The sequence below is a fragment of the Ovis canadensis genome, chromosome 1 (genome assembly GCF_042477335.2).
Source record: "Ovis canadensis isolate MfBH-ARS-UI-01 breed Bighorn chromosome 1, ARS-UI_OviCan_v2, whole genome shotgun sequence".
NCBI classification, from domain to species: Eukaryota; Metazoa; Chordata; class Mammalia; order Artiodactyla; family Bovidae; genus Ovis; species Ovis canadensis.
In genome coordinates, this window is record NC_091245.1 from 37,849,769 (window position 1) to 37,865,511 (window position 15,743).

The window sequence follows — 15,743 nt, forward strand, 5'->3', positions numbered from 1 at the left end:
CATGAAGTGATGGGACCACTACGGCTATATAAACAGAAATTCCAACCATGCCGCATGCTGGTCACTAAATACATGTTAATCAATTAGTAAATTTAGGTCAGTGAGAAAACATTAAATTAACTGCACTAGCAATCATTGGAAAACTTGGAAAACTCAGCAGTGGCCACAGGACTGGAAAAGGTCAGTTTTCATTCCAATCCCAAATAAAGGAAATGCCAAAGAATGCTCAATCTAAGATCATGGATACCATGATCTTTCTGAATGTTGAGCTTTAAGCCAACTTTTTCACTCTCCTCTTTCACTTTAATCAAGAGGCTCTTTAGTTCTTCACTTTCTGCCATAAGGGTGATGTCATCTGCATTTCTGAGGTTCTTGATATTTCTCCCTGCAATATTGATTCTGGTTTGTGCTTCATCCAGAAAGACATTTCTCATGATGTATTCTGCATATAAGTTAAATAAGCATGGTGACAATATATAGCCTTGACGTACACTTTTCCTGATTTGGAACGAGTCTGTTGTTCTATGTCCAGTTCTAACTGTTGCTTCTTGACCTTCATACATATTTCTCAGTAGACAGCTCAGGTGGTCTGGTATTCCCATCTTTTGAAGAATTTTCCACAGTTTGCTGTGATTCACACAGTCAATCAAGCAGAAGTAGGTATTTTTCTGGAACTCTCTTGCTTTTTTGATGACCCAGTGGATGCTGGCAATTTGATCTTTGGTTCCTCTGTGTTTTCTAAATCCAGCTTGAACATCTGGAAATTCATGGTTCATATATTGCTGAAACCTGGCTTGGAGAGTTTTGATCATTACTTTACTAGCGTGTGAGATGAGTGCAATTGTGCGGTAGTTGGAGCATTCTTTGGCATTTCCTTTCTTTGGGATTGGAATGAAAACTGACCTTTTCCAGTCCTGCGGCCACTGCTGAGTTTTCCAAGTTTTCCAATGATTACTAGTGCAGTTAATTTAATGTTTACTCACTGACCTAAATTTACCAACTGATTAACATGTATTTAGTGACCAGCATGTGGCGTGGTTGGAATTTCTGTTTATATAGCTGTAGTTGTTTACTAGTTCTTGTGTTTGTTTGCTTCCTCTGGTTTGTTGTATAAGCATGTTGAGGGTAACGTGTGTTTTGTATCCTCTATTAATTAAGGTACCCACATAATGGCTTGTTCTTAATAGTTGACTGACGGAAACACTTTGAGTTTATTTACTTCAGTGTTAATGGGGATAATTTTATTTCTATATAGAGGACAGTTTTGTTACATTGCAAGTTCTTTAGTTTACTGTATTTTACAAAATATGTTCTTTATTATTCATAAGCATGATCAGTGAAAGTTCTTTAAGATTCTCTTCAAAATCCTTATAAACTAGACAAATTTAACCTCTTTCTAAAATTAACATTTATGATTAATTATTTCAATGTAAATTTATGTACAAATTAGCCTTTGTGAATTTAAATTTATCTACTCTCTTTTAAGGCAGTGTTTGTTATATCTGGTAAAGTGATGAGATGGACTAGGCTCTCTTCCTTCCCTTCCCCCTTAACATTAATTATTCCAGCTAAGCTTTCAATTTGCAAGGTCCCCTCTAAGGACAGTGAGCTTAGTGTTAGAGCATAGAGAGTTCCAGCATACTTGCAAGGATAGCTTGGTTTTCAGCTGATGAGATGATTGCATCATGTGACATAGTCACCAGCAAGCCTTTGATCACTGGTAGCACTCCTGGCCTGAGCTGGTGCTGTTTGGTGTACAGGGCATGTTTAAAGCTGTGCTGTTCCCCACACTGACTTGCCAGTGTGGTTGTGTTGCACAAGTGAAGCCTAACCAGCCACATCCTAAAATAGGTAGTTTAGGCTGTAAAATGGAGGTTGCAAGATGAAAGAGAAGATCAAATAGAAGAATTGTAAAATGCCTATAATCCATGCGCCTTTAAGTCCTTTATATTTTCTTTCATTTTCCCAACTTCCGTGAAGTGGGAATTATCATGTCCATTTTAAAGATGAAGTGGAATTCTATAGAGGTAAAATGATGTATTAATTAATGGACATTGAGTAAGTGGTAGATGTGTGTATTAACTTCAGATCTGACAGCTAAATCAGCATGCTTAATTCCCCTTGTTTTTACTCACATAACACCAGTCTTGTTTTGTACCCTTTGTATACTTTAAAGAAATGTAATTATTTAGAGTTAATGGTTGATTTTCTTTCCTGCTGGACTACAGATCCGTGAGAGTAGATCCATGTCTGTTTTGTTCAACCAATAGACCAAACACTTTGCTTGGCACATACCTGGTGATCAGTATATATTCATTGTTTCGCTTGTTCTTTTTCTGAAGGGGAATAAGTAGTGCAGAGAGGCCAGGTTTTCCACCACATTATGTTAACACTCTTAGGTAAGAAAATGTGTAGAAAATCTAGGCCAGCCCTTGAACCTGAACAGTCAGGGAAGGTTTTATGGGGAGTCATCTTCTTAGATGGAGATCAAATAATCTTTAACTGTAACCTGTATATAAGGCTGTGAATGACCTCAAGTATTTCACTTACAAGAAGGGACAATTCATTGTAGTGGCATCAGTAAAAATGGGGAAATGCCAATATGCCTTGATAATATAGATTTAGGTGCTCTATTTAATTTTTTTAACCTTTTTTTTTAATTAGAAAAAATCAGGCAAAGATATGCAGACCTGCCTGGAGAACTGCACATTATTGAACTTGAAAAGGATAAGAATGGACTTGGACTCAGCCTTGCTGGTAACAAAGACAGGTCACGCATGAGCATATTTGTGGTGGGAATTAACCCCGAAGGACCTGCTGCCATGGACGGACGAATGCATATTGGAGATGAACTGTTGGAGGTAAGGGGCGTATATTCTTCATTTTTGTTTGGGTGAGATGATTGGATATAGAGGATAGTGTATAAGACGATGAAGTAAAAGGGTAAAATGTTATAAATCACATTTTCTTCAACTGTTTGTTATCATTTTCCCAAGCAAGAATGAAAATCATATTGTTGCTTACAAATACTATTGGCTGCTTGAGTAAAGACTGATCTCACAAAATAATTTAAGGGCCTTTAAGTAAAATCTCATGAAAACATATTAAAAAAATAGAGCTTGTTTTTTAATATAAATTCCAAAAGATTCAAAACTAATTTGTGTGTTAATCTGAGATTATTAGTATTTAACAAAATCCTTTTCAGCTTCTGAATTAACTGTAAGTATAACATTTGTTTTTGTTGCTGTTGTGGTTTAGTTTTTCTGGAAGGTGTTACAGCCAACAAAATCTTATGAACTGGTTGTCAAGGGCTGATTAATATCTGTGAGTTGGTAATGTGGTTAAAGTCACATAGGTCCCTTATTTAGGAACAGGAGAGAGAAAAGAGAAGTTAGGAAGGGAACTGATCCTCTGCTACTATTCCAGATGATTTCATCAGTAATCTGAAAAGATTATTCTCATATTCGTAAGCTTAAAGTCAGGGTCTCTGCTCTGCTGCTGCTAAGTCGCTTAAGTCGTGTCCAACTCTGCGTGACCCCATAGACGGCAGCCCACCAGGCTCCCCCATCCCTGGGATTCTCCAGGCAAGAGTACTGGAGTGCCCTTCTCCCTTGCCATTGCCTTCTCCCTCTGCTCTGAGTTTATCTTATTTTTGTATTTATTTGCCAGTTCAATCATTCATTAATTCAACTAACAGTTTTTTAAGTGTCTCTGAGGGCTGGATACCAAAAAAGAGATGAATACTCCAGTCCTTTCATTCAAATAGCTCACAGTCTCAAGGAAGAAAAGAGACATAAAAGATTGTTGCACAACAAAAATGAAAAAAAAAAAAAGATTATAATAAAAGCAGCAATATGTACTTGGTACCGGACATAGCTTTGCTGAGGTCACAAAGTAACGAGGTGAGGTGGCAAAGTAAACTAGACTTTCGGATTCAATATCAGGCAGTTTGACTTCTTAGTTGCTTGTTAACCAGTGTGCTCTAAGGCCTCTTGATAATATGCTCCAACTCTTGGACATTTAGGGGAGCTGAATCACAGAGGCACTGAGTGTCAGATGCTTACTTCACATGAGGCCTTACTAATTTTTCATTTTATAATTTCCTCTTCAGACTCTACTCAGAATAGAATTCATAGTCATCTGTAATGTGACTTGCCTAATAATACCCACAGCCAAAGCTGTTCAGACACAACTCTAAGATCATTAGTATCACCCTCTGTCTTCCCAGCCTTGGTAGTTTCTCCCCATTTTGAAATCTGTTTTCACCAAGTAGTCATTCCTGGAATTACTTTTCCTGTTGTTTGTAATATAGCATTATGAAAGTGACCCACACCGGGTAGCAGTATTGACTAACATAATCGTCAAGTAAATAAAAATCAATGGTATTAGTATGGATTAACCAGTATAATTCATTGCTTCAAGTTCATTTTATTTAGAGATTTCTTCATAAACAAAACTAAAGTGATGGTGGTGGTAATAATGATGAAAGGAAAAGCTAGTTTACTGAGCTATTCTTGGCATTTTACATATGTGCTAAAACATTTGTATTCTTAAGAAACCCTATATGGTAAGTGCTGTTATTATCCCAATTTCCTGGATAAGAAAACTGCATAAGTAACAGAACTAAGTTGCTAAGAACCCAGGCTTGCCAGGCTCCAAGATCTGTGCTCTAGCAACTGAAGTATACTGCATTCTCCACGGTACTTCTGGCAAATCCTGTCTGTTTAGATCCGTGAGAATCCTGACGTATGATACTCTAGGCTTTAGGAAACCATATATATTAAATCATACTGCTGTATTATGCACACCTAAATGCATTATTTCCTGTCTCGTGTGGTACATGGAAATGTTCCAAAAGCTATCATTTGGAACATGACGATTCTAGTTCTATCTTCTCTGCCTTATTAAGACTCAAGATGGAATGACTGATGTGGTCCAGACGTAGAAGAGAAGTGCTATGTTATTCTGTGTCTGACATTTTATTAGATAGAGGAAATAGACGAGCTAAGGCTGCAGGGTGATGAGAGTGCTTCATAGGCCATACAGTAAAGTCAACATTGTGTGCAGGGCAGAGAGCGCTAGACTAGGAAGACCTACTTTAATTATTCCAGTTCTTTCAGTTATTAGCTGCATTTCAGAAGGGATTTAATACAGTGTAGAGCACATGGTTGACTATTAATCAGACCATATTTCCTCTCTTAAAGACAGAAACTTCAGGTATCTGATTTCTATCTAGGCTAGAAGCTAGAAGAGCTCTCCTGAGTAAAAAAGTATATTAGCGTCTTGCTTTTTCAGACCCCTCCTATTCCCTCCTTTGACTTTCTGAATTTGGTCCTCTTGTTGCTCTTCAGTAATTTTATCTTCACTCAGAGATTAAAGGAATAAGGAGATTAAATGTGGCAATAAATTAACCACCCCCCATACTCTCCACGGAGTCTTTTAAGTAAAATAAAATTAAATTAAAAGTTGGAATACAGAGTCTAGCATCACACATCTTTGATTGTTTATTTATCTTCTCAAACCCTCAGTTATCTTCTTTATCAAATGGAAATTTTTTATTCATTTAGCACATACTTTACTAGGCATCTATTGTATAAGAGGAAGTATAGGAGCAAGGTGCTGATTTTACATTGGTGAAGAAAATTCATCATACTATTCTCATAGAGCTCACAGTCTAGTGATTGTGTAGCTTCAACCTCAAAGAGTGTTATAAGAATTAATGAGAACATAGGTCATGTTTTGCCACCACATCTGGCACTTACTAATACCATAATACATTTCAACTGATAATATTTATAAAAAAATTTTATGTGGATTTGTGGGTTTCAGTTCTTTTTAGCTTGTTTATATTAATATATTTGTCTCCAAAAGTATGTTCCAGAGGGAAACCATCATACTCTTCAGCAGCTCCATGGAGCATCTTGAATAGCTGAGAGAGTAGAAAAATGCACAGACTGGATTCTTATGCAGTTATAAGCCTTCTCATGGGCTTCTGGCGTTTAGGTCAGGGATGACAGTGAGAAAATTCATGTGGGAAACATTTTCCTGGTTTCTTTTTATAGCTGAGAAAAAATTTCAGTCGTTTCTCTATGATATGTAAAGAATTTGTTTATAACATAATATCAAATCCAATGTGCTTTTGAACTGAAAATAAGGCATTGATGTAATGATGAGTACCAGGATAGCTGGAAGCCAGTGTTACAATAGCTGTTCTTGGATATGCAGTGTATTAGATGTTATCGAGGGAGACTGCATCACGAAGGAGGCATTTACAGTGGGCTTTTAGATGGTACTCACTGGGTTAGAGCAAATCTTGTGTATTTTGCTTACCCATCCACACTTCATTTATTTTTGTCAATTAAGGTAAAGTTACCCATGTCTTGATTAATCTTACAATTCTATTTGCTTGTATTATTTCTCATAATTGCTTTGTTGTTATTGTACTTTGCTCACAGCCCCCTTTTATTTAGGATTGATCTGACTTTTTTAGGCCCTCAGACGTAGTTAATTTATAGGAAGTAGGAAAGAGCATGGTCAAACATACATTGTAGCTTGCTGGAAGCGAGAAGTTCTGCACCTCTTCCCGAGCCCTGTCCATGACTGATTTTTGGCCCGACACCCAGCAGCAGTTTTGTTGCTGTAGGGCTGCATCATTGCAGTGCAAGAGCAGTCGGCAAGTTCTGCCAACTGATGGCTGAGTTCATGTATAAAAGAAATCTTACACTGAGCCCGCAGAAGACAATGTGATTAAATCTCAGCTTCTTTCTCCTTTACTAGGATGCTAGTGTGGGGGTTCTGAATTAATTTCAAAATGCATTAGCATATAATTACCATGTAGACTGGAATGAGACTTTCTAGAGTATTGGCTTTCCCTAAGCAATTAGTCCCAGAAAATACACAGGCCCAGGCATGGTGCTGTCTTGTGAATATAGGATTTATTTATAATCTTCCCTACAGGGCAAGTGTGGGAAGAGAGCTGATAGTGCCACGCGGGGACTGGAATGATTTGTCAGGTGAGGGAAGTAGCCAGAAGGAACAGCGTGGGTGGCATTTGGAAGTGTGCAGTGGATGCGCTTGCGTGTCTGGCTCCCACACCCGTCAAGACAGAAGTTCATTCCCTTTGTGACATTTACCTGTAGCATAGCCTAAATTAAATCTTGTTATTTTTGTGTGTGTATAATAGGTTTATTTAAGAACCATTGAAAATACAAAGTATGAATACTACTATATTTGCCAAGAATAAAGACACAGGACTATAGGGAAACTCTAATCTTTTTGTTTAGCAATACTTGCTTTATAAGAGGAAAACCCTGAGGTTATTAAATGACTGACTCACGTCCATGTAGGTGCTTTATGACATGCTGCTGTCTGAGGGTGCTTACCGCCACACCAGTCCAAAAGGTCGATCCTTCACTTGTTGCCAGCGAATTATTTTTGAAATCTTTTGGAAGACTTAGATGTGATTTAGAAGTACACTATAGTGAATAAATTACTGGGTTTTAGACATCCATAGATAAGATTCCATTTTACAGTCAAAAGTTTCCATCTTCTTATACTGGGCCCTTCAGATTATTACCATACAGATGAATGTAATTTTCTAAAGTATGCTTCTCAATGCATTAATTATGCCCTAAGAGATCTCACAGAATAAAATGTCCCATTGTGGAAACACTAGTTTGAGGACCAGAAAGAAGAGTAAAGGATTTCAAAATTGCAGTAAAATGATTCTTCCAACAGTTTGATTAACAGAAATAGGTTTGTGATAGCTAAAAATACAAAAAAAAATTGATAAACATTTTTTATTGTGGCAATAGTGTCAAAATACATCAAATTTTACTTTTTAAATATGTGATTTATTATATGTATTATATCTCAATAAAGCTGCTAAAAATGAGTTGATCGTCCCGACAGAAACTATAAGTAAGTCCTGAATATAACCTCACATATGCAAAGCTGAAGTTGCCCCATTTTCTGACTCTTAAAATTGTATGCAGCCTAATTCATAGCTCTGAAAGTCAACAGAAGAACGTGGTGTTGGGTGAGTGGCCAACGTCACACATAACATTGTCCTGGGATCCCAGAGGGGTGTATGTTTTTCCTTCCTTTCAAGTGCAGTCTCCCTTGTCATTAAAACATTGTAACTCATACTTATCTGTATTTTGCTTAATTATCTTCCCTAAGTAATCCATTGTATTACATCCAAATTAAGTTACAAAAAGATGAGTTTATTAAAAGAAATCAGAGGTAGGGGAGCTATACTGGGAATTGAGTTGACACTGAGCATTCATAATCTGCTAGGCTTTGCTAAAGTCTTTACAAGCATTCTCTCTCTTTTTTAAACAAAAGTAGATGCTGTTTTAGTACCCATTTTTCAGATAAGGAAACTGAAACATGAGGGGCAGAATCAACATGAAGACACTGACTTTTCAGACTCTAAAGGCTATGTTCTTAAGGTTAGTTCTGGGTGGGATAATGATTCTGGAAGATGATCATGAATTTTTCATCATTCTGTAGTTTTGGTTGAACTAGATTAACCCGGTGCTAGTTTAGAATATCAGAGATAATTTTTTATGATACAATACCCTGTTACTCTTTTTATCTCCTTAAAATTTAATGCCACTTGGAATTTATTAAAAGAAGACTGCAGTCAGTGAAATTATACCCATCTCTCAAGAAACAAAGAAGAAAAATAATCTTTTTTTTTTTTTTGAGGTTGTTCTTGCCTGATTTGAGAGCTCATCTATGCTTCATAATTTAAGAGCTTTCACCCGCAGTGCCATTATAGAGTTAAAATTTTATTTCGGCTGTAGGAAATAGTCTGTAAAGCCTTACTCATACTGTTTGGCCTGGTTCTTTTCTGTGTTTCCTGGAGTGAAGTCTTTGAGTTCTACTCTTGGATTTTTGTTTCTGTCTCTGGGTGGTTGGGGGAAGTTTTTTGAATTATATGGTCGTACATCATTATCTTTATGCTGCTGAAATATTTAGGCCAAAACTTTATATTCTTACTGATCTTTTGGAGGAATGCAATCATTTAATTTTTATTTTCACAGTCCTCAGTATTGCTCCACAAGAGCTTTAAGTGGGATCACTACAGTGAACCACACTGTCTTAAAATTAGGAAGGGAAAGTGACATGGAAAAAAAAGTAAAAATGAAGATGTTCAAAGGAACTCAATTACTGTGGAAGCTTATAAAAAATAGGCAGCGGAATGTACGCAGGGGAAGAAAGGTACCAGTGGATTTCAGGAAGGAAGGAAGAAGTGGATTTCAGCAGTGATTCTCCAGACTCTCCTTTCTGCAGTTTTCCCTCGGACTCATATATCCCACATCAGGGTAGTTGTCCAGGCTTCTGGTCCCTCCTTTTACCAATTTCTTCCCCACTCACTTCCAGCCCCACTCATGGTCATACTGAGATGCAGGCTGGAAAGATATGCTCTTAGGTTATGGAGAAGTGCTTCCTTATATCAGCCTCATCATATTTTTTTTTCCTATATTTTGCTTTGTGTGCTAAGTTGTTTCAGTCATATCTGACTCTTTGCAACCCTCTGGACGGTAGCCTACCAGGCTCCTCTGTCCATGGGATTCTTACAGTTAAAATTTCTTACAGTCACCATGCAGGCTTTTTATGTAATTACTTATTTATTTATTTTGCTCTTTGAATCTCTGGTGATTTATGACATTGTTCTTTGTTGTTCATTTGCTAAGTTGGATCTGACTTTTTGTAACCCCATGGATTGCAGCATTTCAGGCTTCCCTATCCTCCACGATCTCCTGGAGTTTTCATGTCCATTGAGTCAGTGATGCTATCTAACCATCTCATCCTTTATGACATTATTTCATCACAGATTACTGTAAGGATAACCACTGCTCACACATGAGGTGTTCCAAATTTACTCATAATTCAGGAATGAAATACTTTATGTTCTCTCAAAATGAGTCAAAAAGTCATCATTCTGCATATTTACAATATTTAAGCAACGTGAAGGATAACTAAAAGATCAAGAATTTAAAATGGCATATGTTCAAGACCATGTAATCTTAAGGTACAAAGCTCGAAAGGCAAGTGTTAATGAAATTCTTATTCCAGGTTTGACTTACTAACAATATCAAGCACCTGCTTGAACCGATCACAAACATGGGTCATGTATGTGTGTTTTAATTTTAGTTTGTAAGTGAAGTGAAAGTTGCTCAGTTGTATCCAACTCTTTGTGACCCCATGGACTATACAGTCCATGGAATTCTCCAGTCCAGAATACTAGAGTGTGTAGCCTTTCCCTTCTTCAGGGGAATCTTCCCAACCCAGGGATAGAACCCAGGTCTCCTGCATTGCAGGCAGATTCTTTACCAGCTGAGCCATAGGGGAAGCCCAAGAATACTGGAGTGAGTAGCCTATTCTTTCTCCAGTGGATCTTTCCAACCCAGGAATCGAACCGGGCTCTCCGGCATTGCAGGTGGATTCTTTACCAGCTGAGCTATCAGGGAAGCCCATTGTTTGTAAGAGGTAGGTCTAAAATCAGTAATCCAACCTGAAAACGAGCTGTTCCACCCAAAGCAGTAGGCTTGTGCCAATTTCACATCCTGTTAGGAAAAATTATGCATTGCATGTCAACCCCATCAGTTTCCCGAAATACAACTAAAGTATTCTAGTGTAATATATACAAAGATATTATATATAGGTAACATTAATCATGTGAAGTATCTAATATTACTTCCGAATCACCAAACACTATGGTTGCTAACACACAGCTGCTTTATATACACTACCATGGCTTCCGTTAGCTCTGCCAACATCTACGCTATACATCCTCCTTGTTGACTCTTAGTGTGTGGCTTAAAACATCTCCCTGTGGTTCTGTACTTGAAATGCAACTTTAACCTTTTCCCTCACAGTTTTTTGTTTAAAATCTTTTACTTTGTATTGAGGGGTATAGATACATATTTTTTTCTTTATAAGATAAGGATTTACTGAAAAGTATTATATTGAGAGAGAGAGAGATTCTGTGAAGTTTGAATATTAAAAATCAAAGGGTATTGGAAATGTTACCTGGGAAGGTATACCCATATTTATTTTCTGCCCTTTAAAAAAAAGTTGTTTTTTCTTTTTAACATCTACAAAGTAAACAGAATAACATAATGAAATTATTTTGTGTAGCCATCACATAACTCAACAATTACTAACACTTTGTCATTCAGGTATCAACTATAGCTTCATATACCCACCCCTACTCAGAATATTATTATTTTTATAGGCATGTGTGTATACGTATATGTGCTAAAATTTACATAACATGAAATTCACAGGATTTATCTATACAATTTTGACAGTTGTGTACACCTGTATTACCCAAACACCTATCTTTTCTCTCTCCACAGAAACTTTTATGGAGTGTTGATTCAAGTGACTTCCTTATTTTAAATTATTTGTTGTTGTTGTTTTGTAATTGAATTGAATTTGGAGTTCTTTATATGTTCTGGAAATATTCTGGATGCTAGTTCTTTATCAGATAGACACAGCAATGAAAATGTTTTGAAGGCAAGAGAAAAAATTTCTAGTAGCATAGGTAATTGGAGTAAAGTGCTCATTAGATCATGTGTTTGAAAGAAGCAACTATTATGTTGGCCCTTGCTAGTTTGGGGGTCTCGACTTCTAGCATGTTCTGATGTTCTTGGAAGAAGGAATCCCGGGTCGTTGTTCACTTGAGATCCTGTTTACTTATGTGACTCAGTTCAGTTGCTCAGTTGTGTCCAACTCTTTGCAATCCCATGGGCTGCAGCACACCAGGCCTCCCTCTCCATCACCAACTCCTGGAGCCTGCTAAAACTCATGTCCATCAAGTCGGTGATGCCATCCAACCATCTCATCCTCTGTCGTCCCCTTCTTCTCCTGCCTTCAGTCTTTCCCAGCATCAGGGTCTTTTCCAATGAGCAGATGACCCGCAAACTACAGAACAGTTATACCAAAGAAATTCTTGCAAAAAAATTCTCGCACTGTTAAGACAGCTCTAGGACCCAAAACAGATTTCCCGACCTGGGGATCTGGCAAAGAGACTGAGAACCCCTAGGGAATTTGACTTTGGAGGCTAGTGGGATTTGATTATAGAACTTCCACTGGGGAAACAGACTCTTGGAGAGCACAAACAAAAGCATGTGAGCACCAGGACCCAGCATAAAGGAGCAGTGTACCCACAGGAGACTGAGCCAGACTTGCCTGTGAGTTCCAGGAATCTCTGGTGGAGGCGTGGGTCGACAGTGGCCTGCTGCAGGGTCGGGGCACTGAATACAACAGTGCGGGCGTAAGTCCTTTTGAAGGAGGTTGCCATTACCCCTACCAATGTTTAGCCTCAGGCCAAACAACAGGAAGGGAACACAAGCCCGAACATCAACAGGAAATTGAATTAAAGATTTCCTTAACATGGCCCTGCCCGTCAGAATGAGACCCAGATTCCCCCACAGTCAGTCTCTCCCATCAGGAAGCTTCCCCAAGCCTCTTATCCTTATCCATCAGAGGGCAGACAGTATGAATACCACAAGCACAGAAAAGTAACCAAACTGATCACATGGATCACAGCCTTGTCTAACTCAGTGAAATGAGCCATGCTGTGTAGGGCCACCCAAGATGGATGGGTTATGGTGGAGAGTTCTGACCAAATATGGTCCACTGGAGTAGGGAATAGCAAACCACTTCAGTATTCTTGCCTTGAGAACCCCTTGAGCAGTATGAAAAGACAAAAAGATATGACACTTATGTGACATTAATAGAGATAGGATGTAATGCCTCAGCATCCTAGGAAAGAATGACTCCTCTGCAATATGAATGAGCCCTTAGAAGTAGATTAAACTTTTGACTCCATTCATGCGTTCCTTTCTATGCCCTGCCGATAATACAAAGTTAGCCACAGATACCTACTTCATTTGGCCAAGCGAACCAGCCTATAGCAACTAGGGCAGCTTCCATAGAAACACTAAGAATCAGAGGAATGTGTGTGTGTGCTGCGTGCTAAGTCATTTCAGTCGTGTCTGGCTCTTTGCAACCCAATGGACTGTAGCCTGCCAGGCTCCTCTGTCCGTGGGATTCTCCAGGCAAGAAGACTGGAGCGCTTTGTTGTGCCTTCCTCTAGGGGATCAGAGCAACACATAAACATATTTCTCTGCTCACTTCCTTGAAGTCAATATTTTTCTATAGTGTTAGGATTCAAAGGAGTATCTTTTACTATTTTCCCAGTATATCAAATTTAGAGAGATGTGAACTACAAGCTACTATACTTTGCCTTCAGAAAGCACTTCAATTTAATTTGTTCTATTTGAGAGAAAATAAATCTCTCATGCTTTAGCCTTGTAAATGAATGTGTTTCTTCACAAGAAACAGATTAAATGAAGTCACGAAAGACCTTATTTCAGCACTGTGTTCATTAAACTTAGTCCTTAAAACCTGTTCCTTGGCTCAAACTATTAAGTTGTTAGAGCTTGGCATGTATTATTTTGTCTTTTGAGGAAAAGAAATCAATGTGAAATTTATTCAGAAATACTGTTTCATTCCAGTGAAACTGTGTTTCCACGTGGGTGGCAGTCATCATCCCTGTTCCATTCTTGCCTCGCTTCCCCTTTCTTCCCGTCAGTTCTCCCACCTGCAAAATTGAAAGCAGTGATTTGGAAAGTGAGGATGGTTTTTCATGGGGGCTAGTGACCAAGATTTTTGGAAGGGGAAAATATTGTATAAAGTCTTGTTTGAACAGGACTTGATTATCTCTATTCTGTTAGTCTATACCCCACCCCCAAAGCTATATGCATGGTTCCTAGGGAGAGACCTACAGTTTCCTACCTGCGTATCTTTTCACACACGGGAATAGCTTTTCTGCAGTCCTGGTGTTCTTAGTGCCCCTCAGTTCACCCTAGGCCTGCTAGGATTCCACAAGACCTACCTACCCACCTGCAAGGAGCGATGATCATCTCTTGCTTTACATCCACATCCATCACATGGCAATGCATTTATCTGTGTCCAAGACCCTGTCACTTACTAGAGTGTATGTGTGCAAGAACCATATCTGACCGAGTAAAAGCAATTCCAGTAAAGTAACTTTCAGAGAATGGGTATCTAGAACATACTTCACACTCAATACATGTCAGCTGTGGTGATGATGGTAATGAAAATTCCTGTTTCCTCATCACTTGCACAGTGACTGTTGAATAAGTGAATAAATTGATAGGTATGATACATATCTATTATACTTTTATTGGAATATTTCTTGGTCTGGAATTTCTATTTTTTGACACCCTGTTAATTGGATTTAAAATTTCTTAGGATTAAAAAAAACAACCAACTGTATAGCACATGGAACTCTGCTCAATGTTATGTGGCAGCCTGGATGGGAAGGGAGTTTGGGGGAGAATGGATACATGTGTATATATGGCTGAGTCCCTTCACTGTTCACTTGAAACTATCACAGTATTGTTAATCAATCGGCTATATCCCAATACAAAATCAAAAGTTTAAAAAAATAGGCAGGAAAAGTTGCTTATCCTGTGACTTTTACCCCCATCTCCATACTTTTAGGAGTGGTTTCTAATTATTAATAGGACAGGCTTTTGGACTCAGACAGATTTGGCTCTAAACACTGTGGTCAAGTTCCTGAAACTCAGTAAGTCTCAATTTCTCCATCTGTAAAATGAAGTAGTAATGCATTTCTCTACTGGTTTGTGTGAAAGAATGTATCTAAGGCATGTGTGTACGTGTGTATGTGCATGTGTACGTGTGTATATGCATGTGTACGTGTGTATATGCATGTGTAGTGTGTATGTGCATGTGTACGTGTGTATGTGCATGTGTAGTGTATGTGCTTTGTATGTTGTGAGCACTTATAAGTGGTATTGTTACAAAGTCGTTATAAAATATCAATATAAACACTGGCTATCACCTTAAATCCCACCAGTCAAAGATACCATCATCATTGACAGTTGAGATCCTTACAGAGCTTTCTTTAGACTTGGATGGAAATTTTTACATAAACAAAAATAACGTGACAAATAGGTTACATTGTGTTTGGTCATATTCACTTTATAATGTTATCCTTATATGGAAATGGATTTAAGATCTGTATCATTCTCCTTTACCTCCTTTTAATGACAACAGTTTTCCATTTATTGATGTATGAAGACAAATATAATAAACCTTTTATTGATGAATGTCTAGTTTTTCCTATTATAAGTTATAGCCATGATAAGTATTTTGACACCTTTGTCTTTAATCTTTTGGGAATAAATTCTTACAAGTGGAAGTGCTAGATCAAAAATTAAACCATAAGAAGATCCATCAAGTTATGGATTTGTTTGTTTTCTACATCTATGTTAAAGTCAATAAGAGTGTTTATTAAAGAAAAAAGTTAACCTATAGATAATGTTTGCAAATGTAAAGTCCAGAATATATTTATAAGTGAGTTAGGGAGGACTCTCAGATTTCATCAGCAATTTCAGTTACTTGACTTATAACTCAATTTTTAATAATAATTTATTACCATTCATAATAAATCATACTGCTTAATAAAAGCATGGGTAAAGGGTGTGTTGTTGAGTCTATTTTAACATGATATTCAAACCTCAGGCAAACCTGTTGCTTGAACTAAATTTTAATTTTTGTATAATTAATATTTCTAATCTAAGCTTAGAAATCAAAGCTAATTAACTTTTACTTCCAATTTGGTACATTTTTGAATAGACTTAATTGAGCTACTTACTCTCCAGTATAAATTT

The 15,743-nt window shown here is 37.6% G+C and overlaps 1 protein-coding gene across 6 annotated transcripts in view; it reads left to right on the forward strand.

The window, feature by feature from the left end:
* The window catches only part of PATJ (PATJ crumbs cell polarity complex component), a 394,842-nt gene that overhangs the window by 223,685 nt on the left and 155,414 nt on the right, over positions 1-15,743 (forward strand). For all 6 annotated transcript variants that reach the window (XM_069593029.1, XM_069593048.1, XM_069593038.1 and 3 more), the window contains exon 28: positions 2,665-2,861. In XM_069593029.1, coding sequence (XP_069449130.1) covers positions 2,665-2,861 — 197 coding nt within the window. The remainder of the gene's footprint in view (positions 1-2,664; positions 2,862-15,743) is intronic.